Source organism: Hyperolius riggenbachi, chromosome 9 (assembly GCF_040937935.1).
Source record: "Hyperolius riggenbachi isolate aHypRig1 chromosome 9, aHypRig1.pri, whole genome shotgun sequence".
In the NCBI taxonomy this organism is placed as follows: Eukaryota; Metazoa; Chordata; class Amphibia; order Anura; family Hyperoliidae; genus Hyperolius; species Hyperolius riggenbachi.
Genome location: NC_090654.1, coordinates 277,831,621 through 277,858,010, shown reverse-complemented (window position 1 = coordinate 277,858,010; position 26,390 = coordinate 277,831,621). Strand labels below are relative to the sequence as shown.

The window sequence follows — 26,390 nt, the reverse complement described above, 5'->3', positions numbered from 1 at the left end:
AATAGACTAAGTGCCTCAACCTTCAAACAAGAAGAAGAAGTACTTTGCATGAGAAAATTTATGCGTGCTCAAACACCAAGTTTAAGGCCTCTTTTCCACGGACTGTTGAGCTGTGTGCTCAGCAAGCAGTTACCAGGCAGCAGTGAGCAGATACCAGGCAGCAGCAAGCAGTTATCAGGCAGCAGTGAGCAGATACCAGTCAGCAACAAGCAGTTACCAGGCAGCAGCAAGCAGTTACCAGGCAGCAGTGAGTAGATACCAGGCAGCAACAAGCAGTTACCAGGCAGCAACAAGCAGTTACCAGGCAGCAACGAGCAGTTACCAGGCAGCAGTGAGCAGATACCAGGCAGCAACAAGCAGTTACCAGGCAGCAGCAAGCAGTTACCAGGCAGCAGCGAGCAGTTACCAGGCAGCAGTGAGCAGATACCAGGCAGCAGCAAGCAGTTACCAGGCAGCAGCGAGCAGTTACCAGGCAGCAGCGAGCAGTTACCAGGCAGCAGCGAGCAGTTACCAGGCAGCAGCGAGCAGTTACCAGGCAGCAGCGAGCAGTTACCAGGCAGCAGCGAGCAGTTACCAGGCAGCAGCGAGCAGTTACCAGGCAGCAGCGAGCAGTTACCAGGCAGCAGCGAGCAGTTACCAGGCAGCAGCGAGCAGTTACCAGGCAGCAGCGAGCAGTTACCAGGCAGCAGCGAGCAGTTACCAGGCAGCAGCGAGCAGTTACCAGGCAGCAGCGAGCAGTTACCAGGCAGCAGCGAGCAGTTACCAGGCAGCAGCGAGCAGTTACCAGGCAGCAGCGAGCAGTTACCAGGCAGCAGCGAGCAGTTACCAGGCAGCAGCGAGCAGTTGTGAGAGTTTGAGAGCCATTTCACTGCCTATTCACAGTCCATGGAAAAGAGGCCTTACCCTAGCAAGTCTGACATTGCAAATCTGGGCTAATTGGCTATTCATGAGGCAATGCTCATGCAAATGCATGCACAAACCAATACCACAAAGCAGTCACCCTGCTACATGCTACATTAGCACTATCCGGCTTAGTGCACACCAGAGCGGTTTGGCAGCGTTTTGCGATCCACTTGCGGCTGCGGATACGCTTGGGTAATGTATTTCAATGGGCTGGTGCACACCAGAGCTAAAACGCATACTCCCGAGGTGAGGCATTTTTTGGATTGCGGAGGCGTTTCTGCCCCCCAATGTAAAGTATAGGAAAAATGCAAACCGCTCTGAAAAACGGCAGTTCAGAGCGGTTTTGCAGGCGTTTTTGTTACAGAAGCTGTTCAGTAACAGCTTTACTGTAACAATATATGAAATCTACTACACCAAAAACGCTTTACAAAACCGCAAAATGCTAAGTGAAATGCTACAGAAAAATAAGAAAAAGCGTTTCAAAATCTGCTAGCATTTTGCGGATCTGCTAGCAGTTTTTGGTGTGCTCCAGGCCTCCAGGAGCGCCACGGGGAGGATTCCCAATGCCCCCTTTTTATACAACTGGGGGGACCGCAGGGTCCCAGGCTCTCTCACTGCCTGGAAACCATAGCGGCACCCCGGAGGGGGAGGCTGGGTGGCGTGGACGACCACCCCCCCCCCCCCTCCAAGTGTGGCCAGCGCCGGGGAGAGCCGTCTGCACCCACCTCCCAATATTAAAAACAGGCACTTACCTTGACGTCCATTGCGTTCTGCTACATGCGCATTAATTTGGGGGCACCACATGAGAAAGGAGAGAAGCATGGGTCACCCCGAGCTTTAGAGCTCAGGGCTGGCTCACATACAGCATTTCAGAGGGGGGGGGGGACAGGCGCACTCACACCAGGGTTCACACCACCGGAGCAAGCCATCCACCACCTGCCTCCAAAGGATACAAACTGCACAAAATGCTTTCCATGAGAAAATGAATGCGCATGTAGCAGAACCCAATGGACGTTAAGGTAAGTGGCTGTTTTTAATATTAGGAGGTGGGTGCGGACGGCTCTCCCCAGCGCTGGCCACGCTTGGGGGGGGGGGGGGCGGCTGCGCCACCCAGCCTCCCACTCCGGGGTGGCGCTGTGGTTCCCAGGCAGCGAGAGAGCACTTTGCAGTATTGGTTTTTTGACCCTGCATAGTTTGTCATGCGAAAGCAAATGCATATTTGCATGAGCATTGCCTCATGAATAGCCAATTAGGCCAGATTTGGAAAGCCAGACTTGCTAGGGTTAAACTTGGTGTTTGAGCACGCAAAATTTTTCTCATGGAAAGCATTTTTTGCAGTTGTATCCTTTGGAGGCAGGTGGTGGATGGCTTGCTCTGGTGGTGTGAGCCCTGGAGTGAGTTGTCTGCGCCTGTCCTCCCCCCACCCCGGAGTGTTGTATGTGAGCCAGCCCTGAGCTCTAAAGCTCGGGGTGACCCATGCTTCACTCCTTTCACATGTGGTGCCCCCAAGTTAATGTGCATGTTGCAGAACGCAATGGACGTTAAGGTAAGTGCCTGTTTTTAATATTGGGAGGTGGGTGCGGATGGCTCTCCCCGGTGCTGACCACACTTGGGGGGGGGGGGGGGTTGCAGCTGCGCCACCCAGCCTCCCCCTCCGGGGTGCCGCTGTGGTTCCCAGGCAGTAAGAGAGCCTGGGACCCCGCAGTCCCCCGGTTGTATGGGGGCATTTGGAATCCTCCCCGTGGCGCTCCTGGATAGTGCTAATGTAGCATGAACTAATACCCGCAGGGCGATCGCTTTGCGGTATTGGTTTTTGGACCCTGCATAGTTTGGCATGCAAAAGCAAATGCATATTTGCATGAGCATTGCCTCATGAATAGCCAATTAGGCCGGATTTGCAAAGCCAGACTTGCTAGGGTTAAACTTGGTGGTTGAGCACGCATACATTTTCTCATGGAAAGCCTACTTCTTCTTGCTTCAAGGTTGAGGCACGTACTCTATTAGATAGATAGATGCGGCGTATGCTACGACGCGGGTTGGCTAGTGGACTTTATTCTTTATACAAAGATGCTGGCCAGCCTCCCTGCTCACCGTACAATTTTTTTTGGCAGTTGGACGGAGCAACTCCCATTAACTAAGTCCTTTTAAAAATAAAGAAAACCCTGAGAACACTTCATGAGAAGATGGGCTAGTCCAAAATCTGTCGGTAATGTCAGATTTCTACTACTTACTGTAAGTGACAGCAAGATGGGAGAAAAGTAATTTATGGCTCATTTTACTCTGGAAGAAACGTACTTCTTTGTATATGTTTAAATGTATTTAAACTTTAAGATTTTCGCGACAGAGGTCGCTGTAACAAAAAGAAAAACATTCCCTGGGGGGTACTCACCTCGGGAGGGGGAAGCCTCAGGGTCCCAATGAGGCTTCCCCCTCCCCTGTAGCTGCAGGCAGTCCAGCGCTGGCTCCCCCGAAGTGTCCCAGAATCCTCCCCTGACAAGCCTGACAAGCGGTGATTTATTTACCTTGCCGGGACCTAGCACAGGTACAGTAGCGGCTCTTCCTTTGGGCTAGGCGGAAATAGCTGAACCTGATCGATCAGCTCTACTGCGCAGGCACAAGAGGACTCGTGCCTGCGCAGTAGAGCGGATCGATCAGGTTTGGATATTTCCGCCTTAACCCGTAGGGAGATGCACTAGTACGCCTGCGCAGGATCCCGGAAGGCAGGGCCGGTTCAAGTAACAATTGGGCCCTAGGGCAAAATTAGCCTGGGGGCCCCCCAACAGACACCCCCCGACCAAAAAGCGTCATTAGAGGCCCTTTGTTGCAGCCAAATCTCCCTCCTGGGCCCCTGAGCTGGCTGCTGACCCTCCCCCAATCACCTCCCAACTTAACAGACTCTTCAGAGTCCCTGGGGAGCAACAGTTAAGATGGGGAGGGACACCTTGGGGGTCCCTACAGGCTCTGGGGCCCTGGGGCAATTGCCCATTTTTTCCTATGGTAGCTCTGGCCCTGCCGGAAGGTAAATATTTACAAAAACGCACTTTGGAGGGCTGCAGCTGGACGAGGAACAGAGAAGAACCGGGGAAGCCTCGTTAGGATCCAGTGGCTTCCCCCTCACAAGGTAAGTACCCCCCAGTGGACTTTTTCTTCATTACAGGTTTTCTTTAAAAGGTACATTTAATTGTTACAGATGATACAAATCCTGAAATGAGGGCTAGTGCACACCAAAATCACAACAGCAATCAGTAGCGTTTAGCGCTTTGCAATAGCAATTTTGTGAAGTGATTTTCAGAGCCATGTTTGAGTGAATGAGTTTTTGCTCATTCATGCAAGGTGAATCGCTCCAAAAAATGCTGCATGCAACACGTTTGCAATTTAGGAAAAAATCACAACGCTGCTGTGGGAACGCCTTCATAGTCATAGGGCCCTTTTCCACTAGCAAGCGTGATCGCAAGCACAAACTGTTCTTTCCACTATCGGCGTTTAGCTCTCAGCCGTTGAGCTCTCAGGGAACGTAAGGCGATGGCGACAAGAATTGTGCCGCCCGGTGATTATGATTCAGCGAAAAATTTAACGCGAATGAAGCGTGGTATTGGAAAATGAGCCTACTGCGATTTACATGTTATCGCGGTGCAAAACGGCTGCAATCCGCTTTTTGAATCGGATTGCAGCCAGTGGAAAAGGGCCAATAGGGTTTCAGTAGCCATGCGTTTTTCAAAGCACTGGGGATCTAAAAAGTGCTCAGAAGCACTCTTGGTGTGCACCACTAGCCCTACATCTGCACAGTTTCTACTTTCTGCTTTCTTGGAAGCAGACATATTGTTAACATCCTGTGCTTTCAAATTAGCTTATCTGCCATGGTAGTCATGTGACACAGGGGAGAGATCAAATTACAGCGTTTGTGATTAGACACAGATGAGGGGGGATTGCACAGGCTAAACTCTCAAAACACAAACAGGGTGCATTTCTCTGTTTCCCTTCTGTCCAGTGCAAAAGTTCAGGTCCACTTTAAAGGACCTCTGTCGCGAAAATCTTAAAATTTAAAATATATGTAAACATATACAATTACGAAGTAAGTTTCTTCCAGAGTAAAATGAGCCATAAATTACCTTCCTTCTATGTTGCTGTCACTTAAAGAGACTCTGAAGCAAATTTTTTTTGCTAAATTTACCTTTCCATTCGCTTCAGAAGTCTTCCCAGCGCTAAACCGCCGCATCCCCGCCAAAAAACGAGCACTGCAGAAACCCAAATGGCCGGGCAAGATTGTGCTGCCCTGAGAGGCTGAGCTATTTGCTGTAGCTCTGCCTCTCCTGCTGTCGACAGTGAGCAGGGAGGCTTGTCAGCATCTTTGTATAAATCTTTTTCAGGGAGTGTCTTTATAAAGAATAAAGGCCATGCTGAGAATCCCCTATGGAGAGATGGACTAGCCCAAAACCTGTCACTTCTGTCAGACTTCTACTACCTACTGTAAGTGACAGCAACATAGGAGAAAAGTCATTTATGGCTCATTTTACTCTGGAAGAAATGTACTTCTTATTTGTATGTGTTTTAAATTTTAAGATTTTTGCGACAGTTCCTCTTTAAGTGCGGCGTTCAGCATAATTTGGGTTTTACGAATGCAGGTTCACAAAATCCAACACCAACACTATTTGGTGATAAGAAAAAACAAAGATTTTTTCATTTCAGTTTCCAACTGGTATAATTTTCTAAATGCTAGTAAAATATTCAAACTAAAGTTCCTTCAAGCCATGACAACATATATCTATTGGGGAGCACGTCTTCCTAAAATTCTCTTCTCTCTGTTGGGGTTACTAGTTCAGGGCTTACCCAGGAGCCTGCACCAATCTGGATGTATAACTTCCAGCATCTCAGGGTCTCTAAAGGTCATGGTACAATTTTTAGTGAACCTATGTTCGATCAGGTTATTCAGATCATTATTGTATGAAAACAGAGAGCCTGATGGGCTCCATCAATCTTGAATGATTACATTATCAATTGTTTTCTTAAACGACAGATTGGTGGATTTTTTTTTCAGTTTAGTTTAGATATGATGACAAAATGGATTCTAGGATGGAGAGGATCGATTTAGGTGGCCAGTGGCCACTAACGATCCAATTTCTAGTGAAAAATCATTTGAGCGATCAGATCATTTTGATTGGAAGAAAAATCGTTCACTACACCATCAACGAACCCATCTTTGCTTCCTATCTATCACAACCAACAAGAAAATCCAAATTTTGGATTGACCAAAATCCAATTGGACGACTATTTTTATAATCCTTCGTAATCGATGGTGCCCATCAATTGAGATTATTTATAATCTGATCGCTCAGACGATTTTTCGCTAGAAATTGGACCATTAGTGGCCACCGTTAAAGAAGATGTTTTGTTTTTAATCTGAATAATAATCAAAAGCCAGATTGTTCACTAAAAATCACACCATTAACGGGCACCTGTTCGCTGTCAGATGCTATCATCAGACAATGGGGGGGTTAACATTATCCCCCGTGACCCCTGCCATTGTGGAGGGGGGGGTGGGGCAGGGGCAGGAAGGAGGTCCCATACATAGTTAATGCAGAGCGGCAGCGTCAGACATTACCTCCTCCCAGTTGCGAAACAGGTCGTCTTCACTTCCTATTCAGCCAGCCAATCACCATGCGGCTTCCATCTCTGTCACATGACCAAGGGCCCCGATGCGATCGCTACCTCTGCAACCCCTATTGCTACGCCCCTGGGACCAGCCCCCCTCGCTCCCAGCCTGCATGCAGCATCCGGAGCAAAATGTTTTGCTTTGTCTTGTTTTATAAATCCAGGAAAACCTGAGTTCATCATTAAGCATCAAAATTCTCACTGTGAGCCCCTGTACAAGACTGCAGTATCACAGCTGCTTAACCTTTCAGCAACTCCCACTATGTCCCAATATGGCCCAAGCAAGAGAAAACTCTTTTACTGACTAATGGCAGGATATTTGTGGAAACAAATGTAGTCCAAGTTTTCTGGTTCACTCATGAGTGCTCCCCCAGGGATTATCAGACATTGGAGATGCCTTAACCACTTGAGGACCTAGGGCTTTCTACCCCTTAAGGACCGGCCACTTTTTTTCCATTCAGACCACTGCAGCTTTCACGGTTTATTGCTCGCTCATACAACCTACCACCTAAATGAATTTTGGCTCCTTTTCTTGTCACTAATAAAGCTTTCTTTTGGTGTTATTTGATTGCTCCTGCGATTTTTACTTTTTATTATATTCATCAAAAAAGACATGAATTTTGGCAAAAAAATGATTTTTTTAACTTTCTGTGCTGACATTTTTCAAATAAAGTAAAATTTCTGTATACATGCAGCGCGAAAAATGTGGACAAACATGTTTTTGATAAAAAAAAACCCATTCAGTGTATATTTATTGGTTTGGGTAAAAGTTATAGCGTTTACAAACTATGGTGCAAAAAGTGAATTTTCCCATTTTCAAGCATCTCTGACTTTTCTGACCCCCTGTCATGTTTCATGAGGGGCTAGAATTCCAGGATAGTATAAATAACCCCCAAATGACCCCATTTTGGAAAGAAGACATCCCAAAGTATTCACTGAGAGGCATAGTGAGTTCATAGAAGATATTATTTTTTGTCACAAGTAAGCGGAAAATGACACTTTGTGAGAAAAAAAAAAAAAAAAAAAAAGTTTCCATTTCTTCTAACTTGCGACAAAAAAAAATGAAATCTGCCACGGACTCACCATGCCCCTCTCTGAATACCTTGAAGGGTCTACTTTCCAAAATGGGATCATTTGTGGGGTGTGTTTACTGTCCTGACATTTTGGGGGGTGCTAAATTGTAAGCACCCCTGTAAAGCCTAAAGGTGCTCATTGGACTTTGGACCCCTTAGCGCAGTTAGGCTGCAAAAAAGTGCCACACATGTGGTATTGCCGTACTCAGAAGAAGTAGTATAATGTGTTTTGGGGTGTATTTTTACACATACCCATGCTGGGTGGGAGAAATATCTCTGTAAATGACAATTTGTTAATTTTTTTTTACACACAATTGTCCATTTACAGAGATATTTCTCCCACTCAGCATGGGTATGTGTAAAAATACACCACAAAACACATTATACTACTTCTCCTGAGTACGGCGATACCACATGTGTGGCACTTTTTTGCACCCTAACTGCGCTAAAGGGCCCAAAGTCCAATGAGTACCTTTAGGATTTCACAGGTCATTTTGAGAAATTTCGTTTCAAGACTACTCCTCACGGTTTAGGGCCCCTAAAATGCCAGGGCAGTATAGGAACCCCACAAATGACCCCATTTTAGAAAGAAGACACCCCAAGGTATTCCGTTAGTAGTATGGCGAGTTCATAGAAGATTTTATTTTTTGTCACAAGTTAGCGGAAAATGACACTTTGTGAAAAAACACAATTAAAATCAATTTCCGCTAACTTTTGACAAAAAATAAAATCTTCTATGAACTCACCATACTCCTAACGGAATACCTTGGGGTGTCTTCTTTCTAAAATGGGGTCATTTGTGGGGTTCCTATACTGCCCTGGCATTTTAGGGGCCCTAAACCGTGAGGAGTAGTCTTGAAACGAAATTTCTCAAAATGACCTGTGAAATCCTAAAGGTACTCATTGGACTTTGGGCCCTTTAGCGCAGTTAGGGTGCAAAAAAGTGCCACACATGTGGTATCGTCATACTCGGGAGAAGTAGTACAATGTGTTTTGGGGTGTATTTTTACACATACCCATGCTGGGTGGGAGAAATACCTCTGTAAATGGACAATTGTGTGTAAAAAAATCAAAAGATTGTCATTTACAGAGGTATTTCTCCCACCCAGCATAGGTATGTGTAAAAATACACCCCAAAACACATTGTACTACTTCTCCCGAGTACGGCGATACCACATGTGTGGCACTTTTTTGCACCCTAACTGCACTAAGGGGCCCAAAGTCCAATGAGTACCTTTAGGATTTCACAGGTCATTTTTGTTTCAAGACTACTCCTCACGGTTTAGGGCCCCTAAAATGCCAGGGCAGTATAGGAACCCCACTAATGACCCCATTTTAGAAAGAAGACACCCCAAGGTATTCCGTTAGGAGTATGGTGAGTTCATAGAAGTTTTTATTTTTTGTCAAAAGTTAGCGGAAATTGATTTTAATTGTGTTTTTTCACAAAGTGTCATTTTCCGCTAACTTGTGACAAAAAATAAAATCTTCTATGAACTCGCCATACTACTAACGGAATACCTTGGGGTGTCTTCTTTCTAAAATGGGGTCATTTGTGGGGTTCCTATACTGCCCTGGCATTTTAGGGGCCCTAAACCGTGAGGAGTAGTCTTGAAACGAAATTTCTCAAAATGACCTGTGAAATCCTAAAGGTACTCATTGGACTTTGGGCCCTTTAGCGCAGTTAGGGTGTAAAAAAGTGCCACACATGTGGTACCGCTGTACTCAGGAGAAGTAGTATAATGCGTTTTGGGGTGTATTTTTACACATACCCATGCTAAGTGGGAGAAATATCTCTGTAAATGACAATTGTTTGATTTTTTTACACACAATTGTCCATTTACATAGAAATTTCTCCCACCCAGCATGGGTATGTGTAAAAATACACCCCAAAACACATTATACTACTTTTCCTGAGTACGGCGGTACCACATGTGTGACACTTTTTTGCAGCCTAGGTGCGCTAAGGGGCCCAACGTCCTATTCACAGGTCATTTTGAAGCATTTGTTTTCTAGACTACTCCTCGCGGTTTAGGGCCCCTAAAATGCCAGGGCAGTATAGGAACCCCACAAGTGACCCCATTTTAGAAAGAAGACACCCCAAGGTATTCCGTTAGGTGTATGGCGAGTTCATAGAAGATTTTATTTTTTGTCACAAGTTTTTAAAAAAACACACTTTGTGAAAAAAAAACAATAAAAATTAATTTCCGCTAACTTTTGACAAAAAATAAAATCTTCTATGAACTCGTCATACACCTAACATAATACCTTGGGGTGTCTTTTTTTTTCTAAAATGGGGTCACTTGTGGGGTTCCTATACCGCCCTGGCATTTTACAGGCCCAAAACCGTGAGTAGTCTGGAAACCAAATGTCTCAAAATGACTGTTCAGGGGTATAAGCATCTGCAAATTTTGATGACAGGTGGTCTATGAGGGGGCGAATTTTGTGGAACCGGTCATAAGCAGGGTGGCCTTTTAGATGACAGGTTGTATTGGGCCTGATCTGATGGATAGGAGTGCTAGGGGGGTGACAGGAGGTGATTGATGGGTGTCTCAGGGGGTGGTTAGAGGGGAAAATAGATGCAATCCATGCACTGGGGAGGTGATCGGAAGGGGGTCTGAGGGTTTGGCCGAGTGATCAGGAGCCCACACGGGGCAAATTGGGGCCTGATCTGATGGGTAGGTGTGCTAGGGGGTGACAGGAGGTGATTGATGGGTGTCTCAAGGTGTGATTAGAGGGGGGAATAGATGCAAGCAATGCACTGGCGAGGTGATCAGGGCTGGGGTCTGAGGGCATTCTGAGGGTGTGGGCGGGTGATTGAGTGCCCTAGGGGCAGATAGGGGTCTAATCTGATAGGTAGTAGTGACAGGGGGTGATTGATGGGTAATTAGTCGGTGTTTAGGGTAGAGAATAGATGGAAACACTGCGCTTGGGTGGTGATCTGATGTCGGATCTGCGGGCGATCTATTGGTGTGGGTGGGTGATCAGTTTGCCCGCAAGGGGCAGGTTAGGGGCTGATTGATGGGTGGCAGTGACAGCGGGTGATTGATGGGTGGCAGTGACCGGGGGTGATTGATGGGTGGCAGTGACAGGGGGTGATTGATGGGTGATTGATAGGTGATTGACAGGTAATCAGTGGGTTATTACAGGGGAGAACAGATGTAAATATTGCACTGGCGAATTGATAAGGGGGGGTCTGAGGGCAGTCTGAGCGTGTAGGCGGGCGATTGGGTGCCCGCAAGGGGCAGATTAGGGTCTGATCTGATAGGTAACAGTGATGGGTGATTGATGGGTAATTAGTGGGTGTTTAGAGGAGAGAATAGATGGAAACACTGCGCTTGGGTGGTGATCTGATGTCGGATCTGCGGGCGATCTATTGGTGTGGGTGGGTGATCAGATTGCCCGCAAGGGGCAGGTTAGGGGCTGATTGTTGGGTGGCAGTGACAGGGGGTGATTGATGGGTGATAGGTGATTGGCAGGTGATTGACAGGTGATCAGTGGGTTATTACAGGGAAGGACAGATGTAATTAATGCACTGGCGAATTGATAAGGGGGGGGGGGTCTGAGGGCAATCTGAGCGTGTGGGCGGGTGATTGGGTGCCCGCAAGGGGCAGATTAGGGTCTGATCTGATAGGTAACAGTGACAGGTGGTGATAGGGGGTGATTGATGGGTGATTGATGGGTAATTAGTGGGTGTTTAGAGAAGATAACAGATGTAAACGATACATTTGGGAGGTAATCTGACGGCGGGTTTGCGGGCGATCTAATGGTGTGGGTGGGTGATCAGATTGCCCGCAAGGGGCAGGTTAGGGGCTGATTGTTGGGTGGCAGTAACTGGGGGTGATTGATGGGTGATAGGTGATTGGCAGGTGATTGACAGGTGATCAGTGGGTTATTACAGGGAAGGACAGATGTAATTAATGCACTGGCGAATTGATAAGGGGGGGGGGTCTGAGGGCAATCTGAGCGTGTGGGCGGGTGATTGGGTGCCCGCAAGGGGCAGATTAGGGTCTGATCTGATAGGTAACAGTGACAGGTGGTGATAGGGGGTGATTGATGGGTGATTGATGGGTAATTAGTGGGTGTTTAGAGAAGATAACAGATGTAAACGATACATTTGGGAGGTAATCTGACGGCGGGTTTGCGGGCGATCTAATGGTGTGGGTGGGTGATCAGATTGCCCGCAAGGGGCAGGTTAGGGGCTGATTGATGGGTGGCAGTGACAGGGGGTGACAGGGGGTGATTGATGGGTGATAGGTGATTGGCAGGTGATTGACAGGTGATCAGTGGGTTATTACAGGGAAGAACAGATGTAATTAATGCACTGGTGAATTGATAAGGGGGGGTCAGAGGGCAATCTGAGCGTGTGGGCGGGTGATTGGGTGCCCGCAAGGGGCAGATTAGGGTCTGATCTGATAGGTAAAAGTGACAGGTGGTGATAGGGGGTGATTGATGGGTGATTGATGGGTAATTAGTGGGTGTTTAGAGGAGAGAATAGATGTAAACAATGGATTTGGGAGGTGATCTGATGTCGGATCTGTGGGCGATCTATTGGTGTGGGGGGGTGATCAGATTGCCCGCAAGGGGCAGGTTAGGGGCTGATTGATGGGTGGCAGTGACAGGGGGTGATTGACGGGTGATTGACGGGTGATTGACGGGTGATTGATGGGTGATTGACGGGTGATTGACAGGTGATTGACAGGTGATTGACAGGTGATTGACAGGTGATCAGGGGGATAGATGCATACAGTAAACAGGGGGGGGGTGGTCTGGGGGGGGGGGGTCTGGGGAGAATCTGAGGGGTGGGGGGTGATCAGGAGGGGGCAGGGAGCAGGGGGGGGGGGATAAAAAAAAAATAGCGTTGACAGATAGTGACAGGGAGTGATTGATGGGTGATTAGGGGGGTGATTGGGTGCAAACAGGGGTCTGGGGGGTGGGCAGGGGGGGGGGTCTGATGGGTGCTGTGGGCGATCTGGGGCAGGGGGGGGAGAAATCAGTGTGCTTGGGTGCAGACTAGGGTGGCTGCAGCCTGCCCTGGTGGTCCCTCGGACACTGGGACCACCAGGGCAGGAGGCAGCCTGTATAATACACTTTGTAAACATTACAAAGTGTATTATACACTTTGTATGCGGCGATCGCGGGGTTAACATCCCGCCGGCGCTTCCGTATAGCCGGCGGGATGTTGCGGCGAGCGAGCGGTGACAGGCGCCGGCGGAGGATCGCGTCACGGATGACGCGATCGCTCCGCCCATGCCCTTAAATGGACCGCCGCCTCTGTGGGTGAGCCGGTCCTTAAGGGCTCCACTTCCCGGCCGCCTCTGTGCGTTAGGTGGTCGGGAAGTGGTTAAAAAGCAGGCTGAGATTGACTACAAGAAAGATGTTTCAGAGTCTCCCTGCTGACCTGTGAGTCTCCTCACCTGGGACAGGTACCGGAGTTTGCCGAGGTCTTCATACTCCAGGTCTCTCTTTGCTCCAATGACCTCATCTACCTCCGCTTGTGCCCTGAAGGTTATCAAAAAGAGAATTACTACTTCACTGAGTAAACCAAACTTCCAACAAAACTTAAGGCGCTCATACTTTACATTACTTGATTTATGGCATCAATATCTGCTCGTTCTGATCATAATGATCAAATCTGGCAGAGATCCATGCTGCAATGTGGCCGCATGATCGTCATTCCGATCTATTTCTGCCTGAAATCAATCGAAACGATCGATGCTGCTCGAAAGGGTTCAGTCTAATGCGTGGCAGTAGCAGCATTCGATTTACTGATGAACGACACTCATGATGGACCCCCACTGGTCCCATCCCAACCCTTGCCCCCCGCACCCCCCCCCATCCCAGCCCGTGGAGGGTACTAGAGGCTCACCTTCCCGCTGGCGTGCCTCTTTCTGTGTCCAGTCATGCCTTTCTCCATGGCCACCAGGGGCGCCTGTACTGGGTCCAGTTAAAAATGGCGCAGGGTGAAAAATGGTGCACCGTTCCGCCGATAAAATGTATCATAAAACGCTATTTACTTTTAATGTAAATACATTAAACCGGTAAATAGCGTTTTATGATACATGTATCGGCGGAACAGTGAGCCATGAAAAAATGCAGGGGGCTAGTTTTAGGCAGCGGGGTAGGCAGGGGAGAGAGGCAGCGGGACACTGGAGGGAGTAGGATTAGCAGGTGGGAGGATGTGTGCATACATTACCTTGTCCCGGCCGGTGATCGTTCCTTTACTCTGCTCCTTCTACGAGCCAATGTCTTATTTTGAGCCCAAGCTTTGGGTCGGAGTTACTTTAAGCCCTGCCACCAGAAACTGCTCTATCGTCATTGCCATAGAAACAGTACAACACTCAGCTCCTAAACTTCTTGCCATAGATCCTTGCAATATATAGAACCAGATGGAATAAAGCCTTCAGTTTACAAGGACTCACTTTCTCAGGATGTCCGGATGTCGCCCCAGCTCCTGCACAGCAAATGCCAGCTGATTAGCGGTCGTCTCCTGACCTAAAGAGATCAATAGAATTTTCAGAGCTGCTTTTACCATATTCACCATCCATGTTCCAAACTGTGGCAGGTAAATAATAATAAGACACATACAGTTCCAAGTGTATTATCCACAATGTACGTAAGATTTCCACCAGGAGCTGCTCCAATATACTCTGGGACCAAAGTAATTGTGCTGGGAAAGAACAGAGACAAAAAAGAAAGGGAGTGCTCTCTGGTGCATTAACCCCTTTAATTTTTCTCTCTTTCGCAAGTAAAAAATAAAACTCACATAATACAAATGTCAATAAAACTTATCACACTCAAGGTGTATATCACCATGTCCTGGGGATGGTATCGCCTGCTCGTTCGCCTCCACTCTATGACCAGTTGCAGTGGGAATCCGGAAGTCCGGTAGCGCCAGCGGGACCAGGAACACGGGGAAGTATCGGCAGCTGCCCTGCGCCTAATACGTCATGACGCGTTTCGGCGTTCCACGCCTTCGTCATGACGTATTAGGCGCAGGGCAGCTGCCGATACTTCCCCGTGTTCCTGGTCCCGCTGGCGCTACCGGACTTCCGGATTCCCACTGCTACTGGTCATGGAGTGGAGGCGAACAAGCAGGCGATACCATCCCCAGGACATGGTCATATACACCTTGAGTGTGATAAGTTTTATTGACATTTGTATTATGTGAGTTTTATTTTTTACTTGCGAAAGAGAGAAAAATTAAAGGGGTTAATGCACCAGAGAGCGCTCCCTTTCTTTTTTGTCTCTGTTCTTTCCCAGCACAAATAATAATAAGAATCTGAAAGGGAACCCGAGGTGAGAAAGACATATGCAGGCTGACATATTTATTACCTTTTAAACAATGCACATTGCCTCCTTAAAGGACAATTGAAGAAAGAGCGATCTGGAGGCGCCATACTTATTTTATTTTATGTAATACCAGTTGCCTGGTTGTCCTGCCGATCCTCTGCCTCTATTAGGCCTGGAACCCACTGAAATCCGCAAACGCAAAACGCAACCGCTAGCGTTTTGCCTGAGCGGTTTTGCAAGCGGATTCATGCGAGTTTTCGGTCGCGTTTTGCAACATTGTATTTTTTTCCTCAGCGGTTGTGTAGCGTTTTGCGTTTTGCGTTTTTATCCTGATTGGTCCTGTGAATTATTTTTAATTTTGTTACAGTGTGCTGAACCGCAAAACGCTAGCAAAACCGCTCAGTTTAGGTTTTGCTGAGCGTTTCTGCTAGCGTTTCAATACTTTACATTGAAGCGCTAACGCTCCCAAAATGCTGCAGGTCCTGCGTTTGCGTTTCTGGGAAACGCAAACGCTCCTGTGGAAGTTGCCCCATCCATCATCAGCTGAGCGTTTTGGCAAAACGCTAGCGTATCGCAGCGCTGCCAAAATGCTCAAAAAAACGCTCTTGTGGGTTCCAGCCCTAAGGGTCTGTTTCCACTACACGCAGATTCTGCATGCAGAAAACTGACTCCAATGAATGCCATGGGAAATCTGCATCAGAAGAATTGCGTTCAGTGGAAACAGGCCCATAGGCATTCATTGGAGTCAGTTTTCTGCATGCAGAATCTGCGTGTAGTGGAAACAGGCACTTACTGTTTAGCAATAGACCCTGAACAAGCATGCTGCAGATCAGGTGTTTCTGACAATATTCAGATCTGATAAGATTAGCTGCATGCTTGTTTCTGGTGTAATTCAGACACTACTGTAGCCAAATAGACCAGCAGAAGGCTAGGCAACTGGAAATAAATATGGCAGCCTCCATATCCCTCTCACTTCAGTTATCTTACATAACGCACACAGTGAGGGGAAAATGAAGCGCTGCCGTGAGTTTTTTTCTGGTGGAAATCAAATTAGGCCTAGTTTACACTAATAATCACTAAGCTCAACGGTTTTTGTAACAAATTGCAGTAGGGATTCCGAGCACGTGCCTACCAATTTCCTATTTTTGCCTAGAAATTTTGGAGCGTTTCGTTGTAGTGATTTAGTTCGCGTTAACTTTGATCTGGAAGTGAACAGCTTTGGGCACAAAAATGCTTAGAAAAATTGTTCTGTTCAACACTTTTTAGGCCTGGAACCCACCAGAGCGTTTTTTTGAGCGTTTAGGGAGCGCTTTAAATCGCTAGAGATTTCCCTAAACGCTCTGCCAATGTAAATAAATGTAACACATTCCACAGTAGCGATTGTGATTAGCCAAATCACAATCGCAGGACATGCAGCATTTTGGGAGCATTTGCGTTTCAATGTAAAGTATTGAAGCGCTGGCAAATCGCTCGTGAATCGCTACACATAGCAATTTGTGTGTGATTTTAAATTACTGCAATTAGTAAAAACGATTGATTGAAAGGACCAATCGGAATTAAAATCGCTAATCGCAAATCGCTATCACAATCGCTGACAAAAAGCTTACACTTTTTAAAATCGCTACCAAAATTGCCGGAAAACGCCCATGAAATCACTTACAAAATGCTAATTAAAAACACTAGCAATTGCGCTAGCGATTTGCGATTTCTAGTGGGTTCCAGGCCTCCGAGCGCTTTTCCACTTTCCTTTACTTAACATTGAAGTGTAATCATCTCCAAAATGCTGCAGAAAAAAAAATTACTTCGCTCTGGTGTGAGCCAGCCCACATGGATACATTATTATTATTATTATTATTATTTAGTATTTATATAGCGCTGACATATTACGCAGCGCTGTACAGTGTATATATATATATATCTTGTCACTAACTGTCCCTCAAAGGAGCTCACAATCTAATCCCTACCATTGCCATATGTCTATATTATATAGTGTAAGTACTATAGTCTAGGGCCAATTTTTAGGGGGAGCCAATTAACTTATCCGTATGTTTTTGGAATGTGGGAGGAAACCGGAGTGCCCGGAGGAAACCCACGCAGACACGGAGAGAACATACAAACTCTTTGCAGATAGTTCCCTGGCAGGGATTCGAACCAGGGACCCAGCGCTGCAAGGCGAGAGAGCTAACCACTAAGCAACCGTGCTGCCCACTACGCCACCGTGCTGCCCTATACATTAGCCAAGCGCTTTTTAAAAACTGTAGCACTTTTGAAAAACGCTCAGAAGCGCTCTTGGTGTACACCACCCTTCAGTTGTGAACGAACCCATTGATTTGGCTGTCACATACAATTCAAATCCGCGTGCAAGGGATACCCCTTTTCCTACAAGACAGAAATAAAAATGACTGTATTTTTTGGACTATAAGACTCATTTTTTTCTCCTCCAAAAGTGGGGAAAAAAGTCACTGCATCTTATAATCCAAATGCAGGGAGCTCCTGACTTGTGAACGCCGCCAATACTAACCTCCAACCTGCTGTAATGTCGGGGGCTTCCTGTACTGTGCCCATGCAGAGGAGGACACAGGTGGACAAACAGAGGACACGGGGACACAAAGGGGCATAGAGAAGAACACAAGGAGGACAGAGGAGGACACAGGGAGACACATGGAGAACACAGGGGGACATAAAGGGGCATAGAGGAGGACACAAGGGGAGGGCATAGAGAAAGACACAAGGGGACACAAAGGGGCATAGAGGACACAAGGACAGAGGTGGGGACAAAGGAGGACATAAGGGGGAGACAGGGAGATACAAGAGGTACAAGGGGGCATGAGGTACAAAGGAGGCATAATCCACAAGATGCAACTTCTCCATGGATGCACCAAGTTTAATATATTTTTTCCCCTGGTTTCTGTCATCTAAACCTAGGTGCGTCTTATAGTCCGAAAAATATGGTACATCTGGATTCTGGAAAACTTACCAGCAATGAAGAATGTAACAAAATTGTCTATCATCAGCTCATTGTCGCAGTCATTTTCCAGCGCTGTAAAAATACATTTTATATATTAACTTTATTTATTTCATAAATCAATAACAATTTGCTTGTTTTGGGCTCTGGTTTGTGGTTAAATTTCATTTTGTCTGGGGTTTTTCTAGTGTTAGTTCTTCTAAAAATATTGAAGGACAACTATCACAAAAATAAAATTGTAAAATTTATAATGCATACAAATATACTTTAAAGGGATACTGTAGGGGGGGTCAGGGGAAAATGAGTTGAACTTACCCGAGGCTTCTAACGGTCCCCCGCAGACATCCTGTGTTGGCGCAGCCAGTCACCGATGCTCCGGCCCCGCCTCCGGTTCACTTCTGGAATTTTAGACTTCAACCACCTTAGCGGTATGGACGAGCTCAGCTCGTCCATCACCGCCGGTGGCTGCCGCTCAGGTCCTGCTGGGCCGCTTTGCTCCCTGTAAAAAGCAGCACACGCAGCCGGCACTTTGCCAGCCGCGTGTGCTGCCTGATTGCTGCCGCAGCGCGGTGATCCGCCGCGTGCAGCGGCGAAAGAGGGTCCCCCCAGCCGCCCGAGCCCTGCGCAGCCGGAACAAACAGTTCCGGCCAGCGCTGAGGGCTGGATCGGAGGCGGCTGACGTCAGGACGTCGGCTGACGTCCATGACGTCACTCCGCTCGTCGCCATGGCGATGAGCAAAACGAAACAAGGTAGGCCGCTCATTGCGGCCTTCCTTGTTACTGCGAATCGCCGGAGGCGATCAGAAATACGGGTTAGGAGCGCCCTCTGGTGGGCTTTCATGCAGCCAACTTTCAGTTGGCTGCATGAAATCGTTTTTTTTTATTAAAAAAAAAAACCTCCCGTAGCTGCCCTGGCAATCTTAATAGAACGCCAGGGTGGTTAAAGTCTGAAAACCATTGCGCCTGCGTTGCCGTGTCCTCGCTCCCGCTGATGTCACCAGAAGCATACTGCACAGGCCCAGTATGGTCTGTGTCTGCGCAGTACACTCCTGGTGACATCAGCGGGAGCGTGGACACGGGCGTGCAGGCGCAGTGGTTTTCTGACTTTAAAGTCAGAAATTCCAGAAGTGAACTGGAGGCGGGGCCGGAGCATCGGTGAGTGGCTGCGCCAACACAGGATGTCTGCGGGGGACCGTTAGAAGCCCCGGGTAAGTTCAGCTCATTTTCCCCCGACCCCCCCTACAGTATCCCTTTAAGAGCAGGGATGCTCTCAACTTCGAATTCGGATGAAATTGGAATAGGGTTATTCGAATTTCATCCTGCTAATTACTGCAGCTGTGCGGGTGGGCGAGGGGGGTTAATCTTACCCATCAGGCGTCTTCTTCGCTCGTCCTTCGGCGCCTCCCACGCTGCGTTCCAATCCGGCGTCACGTGACTATACACTTCCTCCTTCAACCCGGAAGGAGGAAGTCTTTGTAATCACGTGACGCCGGATTGGAACGCATCGTGGGAGGTGCTGAGCAAGAAGAAGCCTGATGGGTAAGATTAACCCCCCTCGGCCACCCGCACAGCTGCAGTAATTAGCAGGATGAAATTCGAATAACCCTATTCCAATTTCATCCGAATTCGAAGTTGAGAGCATCCCTGTTTAAGAGTAAAATGCACAATAAATTACTTTTTTTTTTCCTATGTCACTGTCACTTAGAGTGTGTATTAAAAATCTGAATGAACTGTCAGTTTTTCAACTAGTCCATCTCCTCATGGGGGATTTTCGGTTATTTATTTATTCACAAAAGCACTGGTAGTTGGTCAGTACAACTGCCAAAATAGTGTGCAAGCAAGAAAGGAAGCTAGCTGCCATCTTTGTATAGCTCCTTTCCAGGAAGTGCTTTTTGCAAAGAATAGAGGTAGTTCCGGGTTACTTCCGTGTCAACGCCACAGTGGTGATGAAGCTGGCAGATATGAGAGACACGGCGGCGGAACAGGAGAGCTGAGAAGTGTAAAAGAGAGTGAAGGGAACCCAGAGTAGATGAGTTGTGCAGTGGTGCTTTTTTTTTTTTTTTTTGGTTTTTTTTGCGGGTTGGTACAGGAGTACTTTAAAGCGCACCTGAAATAAGCTTTTTAAAAAGAGAGATTCACTTACCTGGGGCCTCTCCCAGCCCCCTGCAGCTGTCCTGTCCTGCGCCGGTCCTCAAAGATCCTCCGGTCCCCTGCCGCGGCTGTAGAGTTGAGCTGAAATTTTCGTAATTTCGCATTACTATAATTACGCATGCGAAATTTGCGATTACGATGCGAAATTAGCGTAGCGAAATTGCCATTAAAATCGTAATTGAAAATACCGTAAGCGTAATTTTCAACGCGAAATTTCGCGTTTCGTTCATGCCGTAATTTCGCATTAAACGCTACCGTAATTTCGCGTTAAACCGCAACGCTCCGTATAATATAAAAACGCCGCCAACTTTAAGGGTTAATAGCAAAGCCCCCTTAAATGCTAAGAGCCTTACATTTGGAGAATATATTAAGGAGATCAGGAGGAATAAGAGGAAAAAATTTTTTTCAAAAAGACCTTATAGTTTTTGAGAAAATCGATGTTAAAGTAAATGTATACATTTAAAAACCCGCCGACTTTAACGGTTAATAGCAAAGCCTGCTTAAAGTTTAGGAACACCAAATTCCTAGGGTATATTAAGGGGATCAGTGGGAATAAGAGGAAAAATTTTTTTTCAAAAAGACCTTATAGTTTTTGAGAAAATCGATTTTTAAGTTTCAAGGGCAAAAATGTCTTTTAAATGCGGAAAATGTCAGTTTTTTTTGCACAGGTAACAATAGTGTATTATTTTCATAGATTCCCCCAAGTGGGAAGAGTTTTACTTACTTCGTTCTGAGTGTGGGAAATATAAAAAAAAAAACGACGTGGGGTCCCCCCTCCCAGACCTCTTTAACCCCTTGTCCCCCATGCAGGCTGGGATAGCCAGAATGCGGAGCACCGGCCGCGTGGGGCTCCGCACCCTGACTATACCAGCCCGCATGGTCCATGGATTGGGGGGTCTCGGAAGGGGAGGGGCAGCCAAGCTTTCCCCTCCCCCTCCGAGCCCTTGTCCAATCCAAGGACAAGGGGCTCTTCTCCACCTCCGATGGGCGGTGGAGGTGGAGGCCGCGATTTCCTGGGTGGGGGGTTCATGGTGGAATCTGGGAGTCCCCTTTAAAAAGGGGTCCCCCAGATGCCCACCCCCCTCCCAGGAGAAATGAGTATAGAGGTACTTGTAGTACCCCTTACCCATTTCCTTTAAGAGTTAAAAGTAAATAAACACACAAACACATAGAAAAAGTATTTTAATTGAACAAAAAACATAACCACGAAAAAAGTCCTTTAATATTCTTAATTAACCATTAATACTTACCTGTCCCTTTAAATAAATGATCCCACGCAATATCCTCGGAAATGTTCTATCAGTTACAATGTAACAAAGTTATTACAATGTAACAACTTTGTTACATTGTAACTACGCCGCACCCACGTCACTCACCGCCGCCGCCGCGTCTGCGCTGCAGGACCCGACAGAGCTCTGAGCTATAGCTCAGAGCTCTCGAAAGCATCTTTGTATTTGGGCTCCAAGGAGCCCCATTGGTCCTTAGCAGACCAATGGGGTTCCTTCTGATTTGAAGGAACCCCATTGGTCTGCTAAGGACCAATGGGGCTCCTTGGAGCCCAAATACAAAGATGCTTCTCAGAGCTCTGAGCTATATAGCTCAGAGCTCTGTCGGGTCCGTGCAGGACGCTAAGTCCCCGCCGGCTCCGCTGCCCTCCCCGCCTCTCCCACATGTCACCCACATGTCACCCACATGTGGGTGACATGTGGGTGACAGATGTGGGCGGGGTGGACAGCGGGAGCTGCGGGGACTTAGCGTCCTGCACGGACGCGTATGCGGCGGCTGAGCGGCGAGTGGCGTCGGGTGCGGCGTAGTTACAATGTAACAAAGTTGTTACATTGTAATAACTTTGTTACATTGTAACTGATAGAACATTTCCGAGGATATTGCGAGGGATCATTTATTTAAAGGGACAGGTAAGTATTAATGGTTAATTAAGAATATTAAAGGACTTTTTTCGTGGTTATGTTTTTTGTTCAATTAAAATACTTTTTCTAAGTGTCTGTGTGTTTATTTACTTTAACTCTTAAAGGAAATGGGTATGGGGTACAAGTACCTCTATACTTATTTCTCCTGGGAGGGGGGGTGGGCATCTGGGGGACCCCTTTTTAAAGGGGACTCCCAGATTCCACCATGAACCTCCCCCCCAGGAAATCGCGGCCTCCACCTCCACCGCCCATCGGAGGTGGAGAAGAGCCCCTTGTCCTTGGATTGGACAAGGGCTCGGAGGGGGAGGGGAAAGCTTGGCTGCCCCTCCCCTTCCGAGACCCCCCAATCCATGGACCATGCGGGCTGGTATAGTCAGGGTGCGGAGCCCCACGCGGCCGGTGCTCCGCATTCTGGCTATCCCAGCCTGCATGGGGGACAAGGGGTTAAAGAGGTCTGGGAGGGGGGACCCCACGTCGTTTTTTTTTAATATTTCCCACACTCAGAACGAAGTAAGTAAAACTCTTCCCACTTGGGGGAATCTATGAAAATAATACACTATTGTTACCTGTGCAAAAAAAACTGACATTTTCCGCATTTAAAAGACATTTTCGCCCTTGAAACTTAAAAATCGATTTTCTCAAAAACTATAAGGTCTTTTTGAAAAAAAAATTTTTCCTCTTATTCCCACTGATCCCCTTAATATACCCTGGGAATTTGGTGTTCCTAAACTTTAAGCAGGCTTTGCTATTAACCGTTAAAGTCGGCGGGTTTTTAAATGTTTACATTTTTCCTTTGAAACTTTAACATCGATTTTCTCAAAAACTATAAGGTCTTTTTGAAAAAAAAATTTTTCCTCTTATTCCTCCTGATCTCCTTAATATATTCTCCAAATTTGAGGCTCTTAGCATTTAAGGGGGCTTTGCTATTAACCCTTAAAGTCGGCGGCTTTTTTATATTATACGGAGCGTTACGGTTTAACGCGAAATTACGGTAGCGTTTAATGCGAAATTACGGCATGATACGACTGTAATGCGAAAATTACGCGAAAATTACGCTTACGCGAAATTTCGCGAAATCCTTCTTCATTACGATTATGTACTTACGGCCATAATCGTAATTACACTAATTACGCGAAATTTCGCAAAATCGTAATTAGGTCATTACGCTCATCTCTACGCGGCTGTTTCTTCACCGCCAACTTACAAGTAGACAGCCACTGCGTCTGAGCGGCCCTAGCCAAGTGCATCCTCGTTCACGTTCCCTTGGCCAGGAGAGACGTGCGTAGGCGCAGTATTAGAAAATCTGTACTGCGCCTGCGCTGAGTGCTCCCGGCGACGCGTCGCTCAGACGCAGTGGACAGCGACTGAACAAAGAGAAACTGAGCCGCAGCAGGGGACCCGAGGATCTTTGAAGACCGGCGCAGGACAGGCAGGGACGGATTTAGGCCTAGGGCACCACAGGAGCAAGGGCACCAAAGCAGCAAGTTAAGCTGGTACAGCATTTGCAAGCTTGCAAATGCTGCAGTACAGGCAGATCATGCGAGCGCCTGACCGTGGTATTCTGCTGCCAGCCACCTGTGCAGCAGCCGCCCTGCTCTCTCTGCACATTGGCGTTGTGGCCGGGGCTACGGACTTGGGCAGTATTGCAGAGTTACAAGCGGAGGATGTGGAATAGCTGCCAGTCGCTCACATCTCCGCTCGTCTCCAACTTAGAAGCTTCCTCTTCCCGTCTGACTCGCAGGTAACATGCCGGCAAGTCACAGGTGAGAGATGCTGGTTGGAGGGACAGGTGTACAGCTACGGCTGATGGAGACGGAGGGGAAGAGGAAGCTTCTGCGCTGGAGACAAGTGGAGAGGTGACACTAGTGGCTACTGTGGTGTGGAGGTGAGCTGCCTACCTATACTGGAAGGTGGTGGGAGTGGGAAATTGAGTGATTAAGGGAGTCATCTGGCTACCTATACTAGAGGGAAAGGGGAAGGGGTCATCTGGCTACCTGTACTGAAGGGGGGCGGCTGGTGACAGTGGCCTGCATTCCTGCAGCAGAACGATGTCTTTATACCCCCAAAATCCCAGGGCAAAATTCTACGACTTTCCAGGTGGTGGATTTTGCTGCCTGGGGAGGCAGAGCCTTGCGCAGTAGCTCTGCCTCCAGTCCAGTCAATCTCCGCCTCTCCCTGCCTCTCTCAGTGAAAGAGGACTGAGAGGGGTGGGGAGAGGCGGAGATCGGCTGAGATTGGCTCGAGCAGAGGCACCGCACAAAGCTCTGCCTCTACCAGGAAGGAGCCTTGAATTTTGCCCCAGGATTTTCGGGGGTATAAAGACATTGTGCTGCCGCGGCGTTTCAGCTATGATTTTATTGCTGAAGATATATGGCCAGTAAAAACAGGGTTTAATTTGGCTTCAGACTCTCTTTAAACTGACATAAAAATGTCAGTTTTCCCCTGTAGTAGGAACAGAGTCTAATTCTCCTGAACCTTCACTGCACGCCATGAATCAGGACAGTTGTGTATTATTTGATCCTGACCTGCTTTTCCTACTTACCGTCACCTCTGAGGATCTGGCTCAGGATATCTGTAGGAATGTCTCCTCCCTCTTGGATCATCCGCTGCCTTCTCTCCAAGCATTCCCTCCCTGTCTTACGCAGGAGATGAACAGATTCTCGGATCTCCTGGATCACTTTCCGTTTTGATGGTTGAAACTTCATACAATGAAAATAAGATTATTAGTGCACTATTGGTTATTAGTTACCATTCACCCAAAACTGCGTCATGTCAGGACATCATGGGCTTAACCCAGGCATGGGCAAACTCGGCCCTCCACCGGTTACGGAACTACAAATCCCACAATGCATTTGCCTTTATGAGTCATGACTGTGACTGTCAGACTCCTGCAATGCATTGTGGGACTTGTAGTTCATTAACAGCTGGAGGGCCAAGTTTGCCCATGCCTGGCTTAACCACTTCACCCCCAAGGGTTTTTAGTGCACCAGAGCAAATTTCACCTGTCAGCTCTCCTCCCTTTCATTCGCCAATAACTTTATCACTACTTGTCACAACAAAACAATCTATATCTTGTTTATTTGCCACCAATTCAGCTTTTATTTAAAAAATTATTTTATTCTATATGCATTTTGACAGGAATAATAAGAAAAAAATGTAAAAATTAATTATTTCTGAGTTTTTGGCCATTATAGTTTTAAAATAAAACATTCTACTGTGAATAAAACCCACATATTTTATTTGCCCATTTTTCCCAGTTATTACAACGTTTAAATTACATCGCTAGTACAATGTATGGCAACAATATTTTATTTGGAAATAAAGGTGCATTTTTTCAGGGGGGGTTTCTGTCACTAATTACAACCACATATATGCAAATATAACAGTAATATACCCTCATGCCATACATAGTAAAAAAAAAAAAAAAGCGGAGTCCCTAACGTAACTATTTCTGTACTTAAAAAAAAAAATTGCTGCCATTTTTTTTTACAAGTGTTTTATTTTGGTAACTATGGGGGAAGGGGAGGGGGGAAGGAGGTAATAATTTATTTAATTTAAAGCAGTTGTCCTCAAACTAAGGCCCGCGGGCCGAATGCGGCCCTCTGAGGCTTTTTTACCGGCCCCCCACAGAAAATGTATTACTTATAGATGCGGTCAGCTACATCTTTAAATATTGGTGGTCCGCATATAGAATAGCAGTGCTGGCTCCACCCATCCACATGGAAGCCAGAAAGCAGTAATTTCGCTGGTTTCCAATCAAATTCCACATCAGATGACACTGCTGTCCAATTGGACTGCAGGTTGTCACCTGGGTATGCGTCACTGTCTGGCCCGCAAAGACTACATCATTTTATGTATACTCCGGCCCCCCCAGCAGTATGAAGTATGTTGACCCGGCCCTCGGCCCAAAACGTTTGGGGACCCCTGATTTAAAGTGTGTAAAAAAATATTTTTTTTACTTTTGTATGTCATTTTTTTTTTCATCACTAGATGTCCTCATAATCACTGTCTCTATTCACAGAGACAGTGATTGTTACAACAAAGCTCATTGGCTTTTTGTTGAAGCCATGATCTTTGCTTACGAGCACTTTGATTGGTTCAGGGAAGTCTTCTTCCCTTTCACCAATCGCGGCTCTGCGGGTTCCGACAGGTAAGCGCGTGGGGGGGGGGGGAAGGGTGATCGCTAGGGGACAGTAGTGACAGTAGGGGAGGACGTTTTAAAACGTCCTGTGGTCTGTTAAGAGGGACCAAAGGACGTTTTCAAACAGCGATAGGCAGATATCGGTTGCCTTGCGGTTGGGGATACATCTCCCCAACCGCAAGTGCAGCCAATTAGCAAAGAAACCTCCCTGTTCGATCACAAAAACTGTGTGCAGGAGCGGGTGTAATTTTTGTCCTGCTCCCAGAGGCTGCTTCACATCAGAACACTCT

General features: G+C 47.1%; 1 protein-coding gene across 1 annotated transcript in view; it reads right to left on the bottom strand.

Annotated features, from left to right (window-relative positions):
• LOC137533629 (cholesterol 24-hydroxylase-like) overlaps positions 1-26,390 on the bottom strand; it is a 72,771-nt gene that overhangs the window by 5,497 nt on the left and 40,884 nt on the right. Inside the window, exons 8-11 of the mRNA XM_068254971.1 lie at positions 24,502-24,658; positions 17,893-17,955; positions 14,045-14,117; positions 13,040-13,124 (exon numbers count right to left, since the gene is read on the bottom strand). Coding sequence (XP_068111072.1) covers positions 13,040-13,124; positions 14,045-14,117; positions 17,893-17,955; positions 24,502-24,658 — 378 coding nt within the window. The remainder of the gene's footprint in view (positions 1-13,039; positions 13,125-14,044; positions 14,118-17,892; positions 17,956-24,501; positions 24,659-26,390) is intronic.